The sequence below is a fragment of the Hyperolius riggenbachi genome, chromosome 1, assembly GCF_040937935.1.
Source record: "Hyperolius riggenbachi isolate aHypRig1 chromosome 1, aHypRig1.pri, whole genome shotgun sequence".
In the NCBI taxonomy this organism is placed as follows: domain Eukaryota; kingdom Metazoa; phylum Chordata; class Amphibia; order Anura; family Hyperoliidae; genus Hyperolius; species Hyperolius riggenbachi.
Genome location: NC_090646.1, coordinates 386,288,791 through 386,304,069, shown reverse-complemented (window position 1 = coordinate 386,304,069; position 15,279 = coordinate 386,288,791). Strand labels below are relative to the sequence as shown.

Here is a 15,279-nt window from a genome sequence, read left to right as displayed (position 1 = left end):
GCACCAGGCCTCCTACTGCTAACCCCACTCACTCCATAATGCAGCCATGGTGCAGTATGACACTCATCCTAGTTGAGTGTACATGTCTGTAAAGGGATAACAGAGGCAACGAAAAATAATTGCAACACACACTGTAATTATGCAAAGTTTATACATGATTGTGGAAAAGTTGACCCACAGATAAGCCCACTGCCCAACTTTTGCCTTCAAAGCGTAAATGTGAACCAGAGTGCACACTGGAAGCATGGCTGTAACATGTTACCTCTCCCAGCTCTGGAGCAGTCCTCAGGCCTACCTTGCAGCTTTAAACTTCTTGCAAGAGCTCCAAGGCTCACTGTCATGTGATCACAGGTGAGCTTGGACATCTCGCAGGGAGCTTTAAAGCTGCAGAGGAAAACATAAGGATGACAGCCTGACCAGGGACGCACGTAATCCCACATATATAGCCTGACAGACTGTTTTGCAGAATACCCTGTTAGGCTATACATCATGCAACTTTTATATGTCTTGTTGAGGATGAAATAAAGTTGACTCTTTTTTGGACTTTGGCTGGTGCACGGATCTTTGTACTGTCTTGCTTGGAAATTGTACTTGGTCTCTACGGCGGCACAGCCTTTGGCGCCATATACCATCAACCATCTGCACAGCAATCTAGTGCCAATCACCTCTTTTCTCCAACCTACAAAACCTTATGATGTCTGATGCATTTCCAAGTGGCCACTTTTTCCATTCTTTCACTCAAATCAAGCAGACTTTAAAAGGATATCAGAGCTGAAACCAATAGTAAAAACCGGGGTAAAAGGCATGTGTAGGAATCAGTTCTCATTCCCACTGCATCCCCCATTCTCCTCAGTCTTCTTCCTTTGTCTCCCACATGCCCCCCGCAGCTACTTTCAGGTTGGGAGGGGCAGTCATTGCAGCGTAGAAGCTGGCCTGGCTGCGCACGTCCTTGTTTGAGCACCTTTGGCTGGGAGCGTTCTGTGTATGCGCAAGACATCGTCATGAGTCTTGCGCAGAGAGTTCCTGCGATCAAGGACGCACACAGCCGGCCCAGCAGCTGCGCTCTATTGCCCAACCCAGCCGACCCAGAATTAGCTGCAACTGGCATTTGGGAGAGAAAGGATGGGGACGGAGGAGAATGGGGAGAGCGGTGGGCATAAGGACTGATTACTATACATGCCTGCTCCCCGTTTTTACAATATGTTTCAGCTCTGGTATCCTTTAAGGCAAAACCTTAAGCCAAGGTAAGAAAGGCTGAAAGACGACTACCACTGAACAAGACACACAAGCTGAAACGTCAAGACTGGGCCAAGAAATATCTCAAGACTGATTTTTCTAAGGTTTTATGGACTGATGAAATAAGAGTGAGTCTTGATGGGCTAGATGGATGGGCCCGTGGCTGGATTGGTAAAGGGCAGAGAGCTCCAGTCCGACTCAGACGCCAGCAAGGTGGAGGTGGAGTACTGGTTTGGGCTGGTATCGTCAAAGACGAGCTTGTGGGGCCTTTTCGGGTTGAGGATGGAGTCAAGCTCAACTCCCAGTCCTACTGCCAGTTTCTGGAAGACACCTTCTTCAAGCAGTGGTACAGGAGGAAGTCTGCATCCTTCAAGAAAAATATGATTTTCATGCAGGACAATGCTCCATCACACGCGTCCAAGTACTCCACAGCGTGGCTGGCAAGAAAGGGTATAAAAGAAGAAAAACTAATGACATGGCCTCCTTGTTCACCTGATCTGAACCCCATTGAGAACCTGTGGTCCATCATAAAATATTAGATTTACAAGGAGGGAAAACAGTACACCTCTCTGAACAGTGTCTGGGAGGCTGTGGTTGCTGCTGCACGCAATGTTGATGGTGAACAGATCAAAACACTGACAGAATCCATGGATGGCAGGCTTTTGAGTGTCCTTGCAAAGAAAGGTGGCTTTATTGGTCACTAATTTGTTTTTGTTTTGTTTTTGAATGTCAGAAATGTATATTTGTGAATGTTGAGATGTTATATTGGTTTCACTGGTAAAAATAAATAATTGAAATGGGTATATATTTGTTTTTTGTTAAGTTGCCTAATAATTACGCACAGTAATAGTCACCTGCCCACACAGATATCCCCTAAAATAGCTAAAACTAAAAACAAACTAAAAACTACTTTCAAAAATATTCAGCTTTGATATTGATGAGTTTTTTGGGTTCATTGAGAACATGGTTGTTCAATAATAAAATTATTCCTCAAAAATACAACTTGCCTAATAATTCTGCACTCCCTGTATATATGCAGTGTATCACAATTAGTATTGTGTAACAATTCGGGCTAAACCTGGGCTTAACTTGTGTTTTTTGTCAGGCAGGCCAGAAGAAAGAGTAATAACTGACAGACACAGTTTACAGAACATAATTAGTGCCGGTTATTCTTTTCCATATATAAATGAAGCAGATAAGTGAGGAGAGACAAACATATCATTTTATAGATAGTCGGCAGCTTTTCTTCATGTCTTTTGTTCAGCTTAAACACAAAGACTTACCAGATCCTGTAAGTGCTCTTCAATGCATGTTCCCTGCTTTTTTCTGCATTCCTTGCTTCAATGTGAAGCAGTCGCCATGTACACCTTACTAACCCCTGCACATTTCTGAAAGGAAAGAAAAACACTTCATGACAAGAGGCTTTTTACATCTGTTAGCATTCACGCATTTGCCAAACTGTTATGGGAAGTACATGGTGGTTAACATCTTTATTGGTATTCTCTGTTTATCTCTATGTATTTATACAGCACTGACATCTTCTACAGCACCTTACATAGTACATAGCCATGTCACTGACTGTCCTCAGAGAAGCTCACAATCGAATCCTACCATAGTCATAATGTACTCTTATATTATTATTATGTATTTATGATGCACGGGCATCTCCTGCAGCAATTCACAGAGTATATAGTCATGTCACTAACTGTCCTCAGAGGAGCTCACAATCGAATCCGATCACTGACATCTGCAGCAATTTACAGAGTATCTCTACAATAGTCATAGGCCTCAATTCACTAAGATCATGTAAGATCATGCTGGAGATAATAAGGAAAGAGAAAACTTACCACCACGCATCAATCTTGCCTTATTAAGGTGTAGAGATACGTTTTCACTGTGAGAGAGTTATCATATCACTTCAGTCCTTAAAGAGAAACTCCGACCAAGAATTTAACTTTATCCCAATCAGTAGCTGATACCCCCTTTTACATGAGAAATCTATTCCTTTTCACAAACGGATCAACAGGGGGCTCTGTATGGCTGATATTGTGGTGAAACCCCTCCCACAAGAAACTCTGAGGACCATGGTACTCCTGGCAGTTTCCTGTCTATGAACCTTGTTGCATTGTGGGAAATAGCTGTTTACAGCTGTTTCCAACTGCCAAAAAAGCAAGCAGCAGCTACATCACCTGCCAGCAGGGCTGTGGAGTCGGTACAAAAAAATCTTCCGACTCCAACTCCACGGTTTATGAAATCACGACTCCGACTCCGGGTACCCAAAATGGCTCCGACTCCGACTCCTTAGTCTAATGCTTAACAGGGTTGTGGATTTTGTACAAAAATCATCCGACTCCGACTCCTCATTCCAACTCCTCAGTTTACGAAACCACGACTTCGACTCCAAGTGCCCAAAATTTCCCACGACTCCGACTCCCCAGCCCTGCCTGCCAGCAGTAAAAATTTTACCATGTGATAAATGTCAGAATGTAAATCAGGGATTTAAAAGATTTTACAATGGGCAAACACTGACTAAATCATTTATACATAATTATCTTAAAAATGAAACACTTTTTTATTACATTATGTTCACTGGAGTTACTCTTTACCTCCTCTATAGTTATTTTAGCATGCAGTTAATTAACAGCCTGTCTTTAACTTTAGAATTCTGTAGTTATTTTAAGGATTGAAACGATAACTTTAGAGAGCTCACCTTAACTTAAAGACAGAAGAGTTAACTTTAGGTTTGCCTGAGATAAAATGTATCCTGAATACAACATGCCTTATCACCATGGTGATAACTCTAGAAACGTTATTAAAGACAGGAAATAAGCTTAGTGAATTGAGGCCATGTCTAACATAGTAATGTTACTAACTGTTCCTCAGAGATTACAATCTAATCCCTCCCATAATCATAGTCTAATATCCATATCATTGCTTGAAAATTTTGGAGGCAGCGGCACAAAAAAACCCAAAACTTATCAGTATGCTTTTTAGTTATGGAAGGAAACTGGAATGCCTGAATAAAAGTAAAGCAAGCATGGTAGGAAAAAAAAAAAGCTGGGATCCTAGTGCTGCAAGGAGAAGGTGTTATCCACTAAGTCACTGTGCAATTAAATAAAATAGGTTTTCCTTTCTATTAGTTATTTTAAGATAATTATGCTTTCAATATTATGAACCTGCCTGTTCGATCACTGTTACTGAATCTGCTTATTGTCTGAAATTGATCAAATTGGTTGGACAAAATAAATCAATCTGCAGCAGTGTGGGAGTGGAACCAGAACAACATAATAGTGTTGCATTGGATCGAGCGCTGCGGTTGGATAGTCTTTTCATAGAGTTTGTGCTGAAAATTGATAAACATTTATGGCTAGTGTGTGACAGTAATAGATCCCTCTCAGATCAGATTTGCTCCAACAGGGATCTACCTGACGGCAGAATCTGGTGGCCACCATTACCACTAGAGATGGCCCGAACTGTTCGCCGACGAATGGTTCCTGGCGAATTTCGGTGGTTCGCAGTGAACCGTGAACTTTTCCGGAAGTTCGGTTCACCCCCATAGTACACCATTAGGGTCAACTTGGACCCTCTACATCACAGTCAGCAGGCACAATGTAGCCAATCATGCTACACTCCCTCCTGGAGGCCCCCCCCCCCCCCTCTTTATAAAAGGCAGGCAGCACAGGCATTGTCCTCACTCGTGTGCCTGCAGTAATTAGAGAAGGGAGAGCTGCTGTGCAGAGACCTATAGGGAAAGCTTAGTTAGGCTCTTGTAGGCTTCTTAGCTTGCTCCTTGCTGATTCTTGTTGCTAAAAAAGCACCCCTCAACAGCTCTTTTGAAAGCTAATCTTGTTCTTGTGATCTATTTTTTGTGTGTGTGTCCCAGACACTTGTGTTGCATAGACAGCCTTGGTAATTCCTACTGTGTGTGCCACTGCCAGGCCCAGCACATTCAGTGACCACCTGTGTGTGTGACAGGTGCACATTGTAATACCCATCACTGCATATACCTACCTGTTGTTCAGTGCACCCACCTACCTACAAGAGCGCACACAGTGTCACTGTGCCTGTCCGGTACCTGTCTGTGTGTGACAGGTGCACATTATAATACCCATCACTGCATATACCTACCTGTTTTCAGTGCACCCACCTACCTACGTGAGTGCATGCAGTGTGATATACCACTCCGTGCATACCTGTTAAATGCACCTGTGTGACTGCACATTGTATTAGTTTCAGCACTGCGTAATATGTTGGCGCTTTATAAATACAATAAATAAATAAGTCAGTGCATACCTTTCACTTCCTCCACCCAATATGGACAAAACAAAAGGCAGAGGCAGGCCACCTGGCAGGTCTGTTCGAGGTCGCGCTGTCGTGATTTCGTGCGGCCCTGGACCAAAGTACAGTGTTCAGAAGAAGGCACGTGCCATCAACCCCCAATATTGCCTGCTATGCCATTTTACTGGACTGCTTGCCTGCATGTGCTGCATGAGCTCTCTGATTTATTGCTGGATATACAAACTTTGTCCCTATTTTCCATCTGATTGATGCTGGTCTGCCGATTGCAACAATTCAACTGCTTGAACTCATGATACAGTATATTTGCTATTTCAAGCCTTCCTTGTCCATTTGAACTTTTGCAGTGTGCTTTACTGCATATGAGTCAGTTTCCACTAAAGTTTTTTAGGCCCAGGCCTGGACATGGCAGGTGGTTCTGGGATCCCTGATCACACTAGGTGATCCTAGGTAGTGGTGTGTTTGGATGATTGGATGTGTGTTGAGCGAGGCCTCTTGGTAACTTACATTGGTGCTTTTTAATGTGCTCGATTAAGTATATTAATACATTTTGTATTTTTTCACTTTATTATTGATTTTTGGTGTTTTGTGACATATGCCCTCCAACCCCCCCTTTTTCCTTTACTTTTACATTGTCAAGATGTAGTTGACTATTTAACACAGAACAGCTCATCTTTCTCAACTTCTGCGCGGAAGCGTGACATATCTTCCTCCTTCTGCTCTGATTCTGGGACCCCACTTAACACTCAGTCGGCTGCCACCACCAAAGTGCCATCACCCCAGGGCTCAGCGGTGTGGACATTTTTTAGTGTGTCTGCCTCAGATGAGAGAAATACTATCTGTACGCTCTGCCACCGAAAATTGAGCCGTGGAAAAACCAAGACCCGCGTAGGGACAACTACCTTACGAAGGTACATGATTACAAAGCACAAACTGCAATAGGATGACCACCTGAGGAAAAGCAGCACACAAAAGCAAAGCCACACACCACAGTGAAAGATACCAGGCAGCAATTTTTTCTCAAAAAAGGCGATACCTAAACTGTACCGTGGTGACATCTCTTGCACACAGCGTTTGGTCAAGGGTCCATCTGACCATGGATACCTGGTCTGCAAAGCACGCTCAGGCCTGCCCGAAGACTAAGTCAGTCCCCACACACAGCATCTCTGCCTGCACGCAGTGTGACTGCCTGCCCCAAGACTAAGTCGCTCCCCACACAGCATCTCTGCCCGCAGTTCACCTTCTCCGCCACCACCAACAGGGTCCAGGACTCCAGGTGGATTCCTGAATTTTTAAAGGACAACTGAAGTAAGAGAGATATGGAGGCTGCCATATTTATTTTCATCTAAGCAATGCCAGTTGCCAGGCCCTCCTGCTGATCCTCTGTCTCTAATACTATTAGCCATAGCCCCTGAACAAGCATGTAGCAGATCAGGTGTTTCTGACAATAACATCAGATCTGACAAGACTAGCTGCATGCTTGTTTCTGGTGTTATTCAGATACTACTGCAAAGAAATAGACCAGCAGGGCTGCCAGGCAACTGGTATTGATTAAAAGGAAATAAATATGGCAGCCTCCGTATACCTCTTACTTCAGTTCCCCTTTAAGGCCGCTATACTAAGTTTTCTGGTGCGTGTACATGCCTGCATAATTTTTCTGGCTGCAATTCCACTTCATAATCATTACCTTGCCGAGGTGAATGGGCTTGCGTATCACAATGATGCAATGACCGACGGCTATATGAGTGTCTCTTGGGGGGGGGGGGGAGGCTGCACACACAAGATAATAAGGTCGTTGCTTCATTGTGGACAGACCAAATTTGATCAGCTGGACAGTCACTGTTGTTCTATCATTGAGCTACCACAGCCCGGCGACCAAATGGGCTTGAAAACCGCTGTCGCCTGCACTCTGGCCATGGTGCGCACCAGTCCAGCACGGCCCTCACTACACAAACAGCTGTTTGCAGTGCCTTACACAGTGAGTTTGGTGTGTCAGTGTAAAGCAGTACTTTAATTACACTCCCTGATTGATGTATATGTTACGGCCAGAACCCGAAGTTTGGCCACTTCGCGTTCTGGCCGGCCACTTCGGGTTCTGGCCGGCCAATGTGAGAAGTGGCCGCTGCGCTGCGGCCAATGTGAGAAATGGAATGATTTCTGTAACATTAATGTATCTTCTGGCCGTCTCGCTGCGGCCAAATTTATCAAAACTTAGTTAATTTAATGAAATGAAGCTGGCGGTAATGATGAAGCTGCCGGCTTTTGCTCTGCCTCTCTCTCCTTCCCCCGCCTCTCTCTCTCTCTTATGGGCAGCCGGCGGGGACACTCCCCGAAAGTCGTTAGTCGCGCCAGGAAAGCAGAGCGGGGAGGCTGCAGACATTGCTTCTGCCAGCACCCGCTCTGCAAGAACGGCAGGATTCCCTACTGCAACTAACGACTCTGGGGGGACACGCATGTCCCCGCCGGCTGCCCATAGGAGAGAGAGAGAGAGAGAGAGAGAGAGAAAGAAAGAGAGAAAGAGAGAGAGAGAAAGAGAGAGAGAGAGAGAGAGAGAGAGAGAGAGAGAGAGAGAGAGAGAAAAAGAGAGAGAGAGAGAGAGAAAAAGAGAGAGAGAGAGAGAGAGAGAGAAAGAGAGAGAGAGAGAGAGAGAGAGAGAGAGAGAGAGAGAGAGAGAGAGAGAGAGAGAGAGAGAGAGAGAGAGAGAGAGAGAGAGAGAGAGAGAGAGAGAGAGAGAGAGAAAGAGAGAAAGAGAGAAAGAGAGAAAGCCGGCGGCTTCATCTGTTACATTGCCGCCGGCTTCATTTAGTTAAATTAACAAAGTTTTGATAAATTTGGCCGCAGCGAGACGGCCAGAGGATACATTAATGTTACAGAAATCATTCCATTTCTCACATTGGTCGCAGCGCAGCGGCCACTTCTCACATTGGCCGGCCAGAACCCGAAGTGGCCAAACTTCGGGTTCTGGCCATAACATGTACACATGCAAGATGTTTTAAAGCACTTTAGGCCTGCAATTTAGCATTCAATGTGATTTCTGCCCTTAAAACGCTGCTTTGCATCAAATCCAGATTTTTTCCCCGGGACTTTTGGCGTCTATCCCACTCTGCCATGCCCCAGGTGTTAGACCCCTTGAAACATCTTTTCCATTACTTTTGTGGCCAGCATAAGTGTTTCTAGTTTTCAAAGTTCACCTCCCCATTGCAGTCTATTGCAATTTGCAAAAGTTCGGGTAAACCGAACTTTTGCGGAAGTTCGCAAACCTAAAATCGGAGGTTCGGGCCATCTTTAATGACCACTTTGCTGTCCATTTCTATAGGTAAAGATGTATGCAGCTTCCACTCTGCAGCCAAGTGTTCCTCCCTGCTTATGGAAAAATGCTCAGCTATTTACACCAGTCCCATCTAAGCACAGACTAGCATCACAAAGAACAAAGGTGGAAAACTATTGGCTGCTGTGGTAAGAATTTCAGGGGAGTTCATAGATTATCATTCTTAGCAGTGCAGTTTATACAATGTTTTTTTCCCCTATTAAAGTACTGGTAGGTCTGTAAATGATACCTTTTCTTGGCTAACTAGATTATTGCATGGTGTCAACCTGAGCTGTCTCAGAAGCTTGCCACTGTAATCTATTCAGCCAATAAAAGATTTAACTCTTCATTTTCCTGCCTCTGCTAGTAGGCTGTGCCTCTCGGATTTACAAGCCCTACTCCATAGAGCCAAATTAATCCATGCCATGCACTGATGAGGATCAAACAATCCGAAACAGTCTGTATGCATGTTGGATTATTATGGCTCTGTACATATTAACAAGCTGACACATCATTGCATTCCAGCGGTTCTGGAGGTGTGTTTAGCTTCTAAGGGTAACAATGGTTAATTTGAGTGGTGCCTGGGAGACATCTCGAGCTCACTCCAACCTGAATTATCGCAAATTCTTTCTGTTTTAGGAAAGCAAACTTTTGTTTTGCTAGTAGGCAACACTGCTAATGTTGTATGTAAATTATACTTTTACTTACAAAACTAATTTGGTTTGGGGGGGGGATTTTTTAATGTGACTAAAATAACCTTTAAAGTAACACTGAAGCGAAAAAAAAACCCCTCATGATATAATGAATTCTATGTGTAATACGGATAATTAATATAACTTTAGTAGCAATGAAAATAATGTCATTTTTATTTTCAGGTATATAGCTTTTTTATATATATATATATATATATATATATATATATATATATATATATATATATAACATTGCATCATTCTCTAAAGCCCCATCTACACGATACGATTCTTTGTACGATTCGATTACGATTCTATTTACGATCGGATTAATTCCGACATGTCCGATCTGGATTCGATTCGATTTGCCATTGTTTTGCAATAGCAAATCGAATTGAATCGAATCGAATCCTGATTGGACATGTTGGATTTAATCGGATCGTAAATAGAATCGTAATTGAATCGTACAAAGAATCGTATCATGTAGATGGGGCTTTATAATTGCAGTTTCCACAATACATTCAGCAATTTAAATGATTTCACAGAGCAGGCTACTGACTCTTTGACCTTCTAGGCAGAAAAACCATAAACAGAGAATAAACAATGAGCAACAGTTGAGATAAGTGCTTCAAAAGACAGTGCTGTCCACTACTTTATAAAGTCGCAGAGCTCACAGAAGCTCTTTAGCATAGATAACAACTGAAGTTTCTTAACTCTTCCTGTACTGGAAACAATACAAGACTCATGTTTGTGCTAATAATGTTTTATTTCTTAGCAGTACTACACATACAAATCATTATATCATAAGTTTATTTTCACTTCAGATTCCCTTTAACCATTTACTGACATCCTAACGTATTAAAACGTCATGCTTACCGCTATTAACAGCAACATGACGTTTTAATACGTCCCGCGTTCCCGCCGCTGCTACCGCCGTGTGTCCGCCGCTACCGCCGCTTTTTCCGTCGGGCTTCTGTGCTGGGTGATTGGGGAAGAGGACCGAACGGTCCTCTACCCAATCGCAGTGCCTGGAGTGAATGGACGTGACCGCGAACAGCGGCTACGTCCATTCACAATAACAGGAAATGTAACAATTAAATAAAGTGAAGAAAAAAAAAAAGTGAACATTTCCTATGAGTGTTCACTAGCGCCATCTTGTGGCCAAAAAGTACATTACACCTACAAAATACATTCATTTTCAAGTACATACAGATCTTAATAAAATTACACTTCCAACCCTCCCCCCCCCCCCCCCCCCAAAAAAAAAACACTTGTAAAAAAAAATCAGCTAAAATAAATAAATAAATAAATAAATAAATAGTTGCCTTAGGGACTCAGCTTTGTTAATTTATATTTTATGGGGGGAAATTAATTTTAATTTATTACATAGGGGCTTGTAATTATGGCCAGAATAAAAAAAAAACACAACAGAAAAATAACACTTATATTTCAAAATAATATACTGTCGCCATACATTGTGATAGGGACATCATTTAAACTGTTTAATAATCGGGACAACTTGGCAAATAAAACGTGTTTGTTTTATCCACAGGAGAATGTTTAATTTTAAAACTATAATGGTTGAAAACTGAGAAATAATTCTTTTTTTTCTGTTGTTCTCATTAAAATGCATTTAGAATAAAAAAATTCTTAGCAAAATGTACTATCCACAAAAAGCCTAATTGGTGGCGAAAAAAACGAGGTATAGATCATTTTCTTGTGATAAGTAGTAATAAAGTTATTAGGGAATAAAAGGGAGGAGCACTGACAACTGAAAATTGCTCTGGTCCGTTAGGATAAAAACCCTTGGGGGTGAACTGGTTAAAGTGTACCAGAGACACTAAATAATAATAAATTATAAATGTTTTATACATACCTGGGGCTTCCTCCAGCCCCATGCGCACTAATCACTCCCATGCCGCCGTCCTAAGCCTTCTGCATTTCTCTTTCGTCAGACTGGCGGCCACTGGCCGAAGTTACGGGACCCGGTAACGGCAATGCAGAAGGCTGAGGACGGCAGCATGGGAGCGATACGTGCATATAATGTATGTATAAAACTTTTATTACATCTGGTCTCTGGTGTCCTTTAGTTTGTTGGCAGCTATGGTTTTCTAAAATGTAACATTTTCCTTGTATAATTAAAGGAATACTATCGATACCCAAGTGTTCTAAAATGACAGTGTGCAAATAATGTCTAAGTAGCTGTGTAAACATTCTCCTACTTTTCAGGTTAAATATCAGAGGCAAAAGCTGTAATTTATTGAGGGTAGGATTTAGCTATATTGGGACAAATCAATTGCAGAAGGGGTGTCTGCTTCAATGCACAGCCAGAGTTGCATATCAGACTACAGAAAGCAAATATCAAACATATCAAACTCTGAAAGCAAAAACAGTATGAAAAGCTGTGACAATTAGTTACATTTCCTCTGCTCTCTTCAGACAGATCAGTCAGAAACACAGGACACAGAAGCTGCAGCTGTTGGGAGCTCTCTTCTCTGTCACACACAGAGCTACACAGAGTTAACTGATCAAGTGTGAGGGGAATTTCTCCTCTCCTCATGGCTCAGTCAGCCATCAGTTTTGACGTCAGTAAAGTTTGAATGTATTTTGATAACAGTAAACAAAGAAGTTGCTACTAAAATGTATACACCAGTACTTAGCAGCACTTCCCAAACAATTCCTGTGTCAATTGAAAAAAAATATGTGAATCGATAGTATTCCTTTAAGTAGTCACTAATCAGTGTAGAGATTCATAGCCTTCCCTATGTAAGCCTACAATGAAAAAGTACTGTATTCTCTTCTGAAAAGCTCCAGAGATGTACAAGTTAAAGAGATTTGTATAAAAGGTGTGTACACACACACAAAGATCGTCACCTGCAGGGATCGCAACCCGATCGCTCTGTACAAATGTGTTTCCAGGCTGTTCTATTGCTATGGTGGAAGGCACAGGACAACGGCCTGGCGTCCAGCAGGTGGGTTAAGGAGAGGGGAAAGCGTTCATGGAAAAAAAAGGTGCAGAGTTTGCTGGTAGCAGAATGGCACTGTCAATAGCGACATTCTACAACTGAATTTCCATAGTAGAATATCGGTAATATTTACTGATATTTTACTATGACTAAACCTAACCTTACTCTCACACAGTACCCTCCACTAACCCTAATACCCCCCTGGTGGTGCCTAACTCTAACCTCCCACCCCCGTGGTGTCTAACCCTTAAATCCCCTCCTAACCCCCCAACCCCCCCCCCCCCCCACCCAGTGGTGCCTAACCCCTAATTCCCCTCCCCTCCTCCTCAAAGCTGCGATATGCAGCTAAGCTTCCGCTAACAGCACTAATTTTTGAGGGGCAAAAAAGGGTAAAGTAGCCGCCTGCAGGGATTTTCTGGACGCTGTGTCACAACCGGTGACGTCACGTCCGCCCTCACTCCGGCGCCGCTGATAGGAGTGGCGGCCGGGCACATCAGAGCCGCCTCTCCATCGCCCCAGCGGCTGCGCGCGATGCATGGGTTGCCAGGGCAACTCATATACACATAAACAAAGATCGTGTATACACAAACTAAGGGCGCATCAATCTCGCCATCCCTTCAAATGTAGATCCCCAAGATTGGATAGCTCTGATGTGCCCGGCCGCCACTCCTATCAGCGGCGCCGGAGTGAGGGCGGACGTGACGTCACCGGTTGTGACGCAGCGTCCAGAAAATCCCTGCAGGCGGCTATTAGCGTATGGACGTCGCAATAAAGTCCGATACACAGGACGGGGCACCATGTTGTTCAATAATGGGGGAGAAACGAGGATGGACATATACACGGAGGAGGTACTTTCAGAAAAGGGCAGTGACGGAGGGGTGTATTTAAACCATTCAGCACAGTACACACTCAGCTCTGACTTGAGCTGGTTGCTGGGGGAATCTCTGTTGCTTGGTGGGGGGATTGCTCTCTGTATATAATGTATATAGTGTATTTATTTGTGTATCACATACTCCTGAAGACGCCTCTATAAGTGAGGTGAAACAATTGTTGAGTGGCACCCTAATGTTCCTGACACTATCTTCCTCACGCTATACACCTCAATGGTGATTCTATTTTCACCCAGCTACCTTCCGTGAAGGTTCTCATTTACCCCCTATGGGGCTCATTTGCTCTGTTGACACAGACTACTAGGCGGAGTACACATGCCAGTACCAGCCTTTTCAACAAAGCATTTGTTGCATTTGGTGATGTACTCATGAGTGCCCAAGAGTCGTGCTTATTACACAATTTGTTTGGCAATGACTACTATCCTGCAGGATAGCTACACCCCACAACAACCTGTGTGTGTGTGTGTGTGGGGGGGGGGGGGGGATAAGCAAAGACCCCTGCAGTTAAACACATCCTGCATGCAACTCTCTTGGGACACTTTTCCGTAACTTTTTCTGAATACACAACCAATTGTATGCATATCCATTCGAGTAAATCTCTGGGGGCAGAGTATATACATATACTCTGACCGAGAGAAGAGAGACTCCATGATTGGTTTCTCTATAGTATATGTACTTTAAGGTCAAGCCGCATATTAGGCAAAGTGTGACATATTTATTTCACCAGTACGTCATTCGGTAGTGCGATTATCTACTCCATGCACCCAAATTTCCCTGCATTTCCGCAAATTGCAACTTAGTGTGTGCAGCTATGGCGGCACCTTTTTCTGTAAGGGCTCCCCGGCCCTTTTTCTGCTGTTTCGGTTGTTACTTATGTGGTTATATTCTATGTCTGGCTGACTTTTATATATGAAGGATCTACTGTTAATTATACATAATTAACAGTAAATAAATAGGGAATTGAGAGAGGGCACAGTAATGCAGAAAACTTGCAAAGCTGTCCGGTGAGACAAATCTGACCAGCTAGCAAAGCAGTGTGTGGGTCAGAGAGACAGCAGAGTAAGGGGCATTTCTTGCGCTGCAATTGCCAATCAGCAAATCGCTAGTGCAGTAGCTTCTTATGGGAGCAGTCACACAGCAGTGTTTGCGATTGCAGCGCTTTGTGAGCGAAGGTGAAAATAGTGGCAAAATTGCAGCGATTTTCAGTGTGAAAAAGCCCCTAAGGGCTCAAACGCACCAGCAGCCATTCCTAAGCGCTAGTTATTTGAAAAGCTCTTGCTACATGCAATGCTATGGGGGATTTTTTCAATAAAATCACATTGCTCAAGTGAGAACAAACTCATAGCATTACATTAGCAAGAGCTTTTCAAATCACAAGCACTTAGAAATGGTTTAGTAAAGTACTGCTCAGGGATGATCTCTGACCTTAATCGCGAGTAATCACGAGTGATTACTCGTGATTCAAATGAGAATTAATTACAGCAGCTGAGTGGTGGGGATTAGAAGGGTTATTTACCCATAAATCCGTGTCCAGCCCGCGCGCCATATAGGTCCAGTCGTCCTAATAGTAGCGTTCCAAGCCTCGCTGCCGTCAGTTCCTCCTTCCGGCTTGAAGGAGGAAGTGACGCCAGCGAGGCTTGGAACGCTACTATTAGGACGCATGGACCTATATGCCGAGCGGGGAGGACGCAGATTTATGGGTAAATAACCCATCTAATCCCCACCACTCAGCTGCTGTAATGAATTCTCATTTGAATCAAGAGTAATCACTCGTGATTTAAGGCTCATACACACATCAGACCATAGTCTTTGGAAAATGAAATATCACAGACCAATTTTACCCCCTTCCATGTAGTATGAGAGCCATACCTACACAGTCTATTTTATGGAGC

The 15,279-nt window shown here is 43.4% G+C and overlaps 1 protein-coding gene across 3 annotated transcripts in view; it reads right to left on the bottom strand.

The window, feature by feature from the left end:
- FOCAD (focadhesin) overlaps nucleotides 1-15,279 on the bottom strand; it is a 256,927-nt gene that overhangs the window by 201,067 nt on the left and 40,581 nt on the right. For all 3 annotated transcript variants that reach the window (XM_068234405.1, XM_068234403.1, XM_068234404.1), the window contains exon 5: nucleotides 2,520-2,624. In XM_068234405.1, the coding sequence (XP_068090506.1) occupies nucleotides 2,520-2,624 (105 nt within the window). The remainder of the gene's footprint in view (nucleotides 1-2,519; nucleotides 2,625-15,279) is intronic.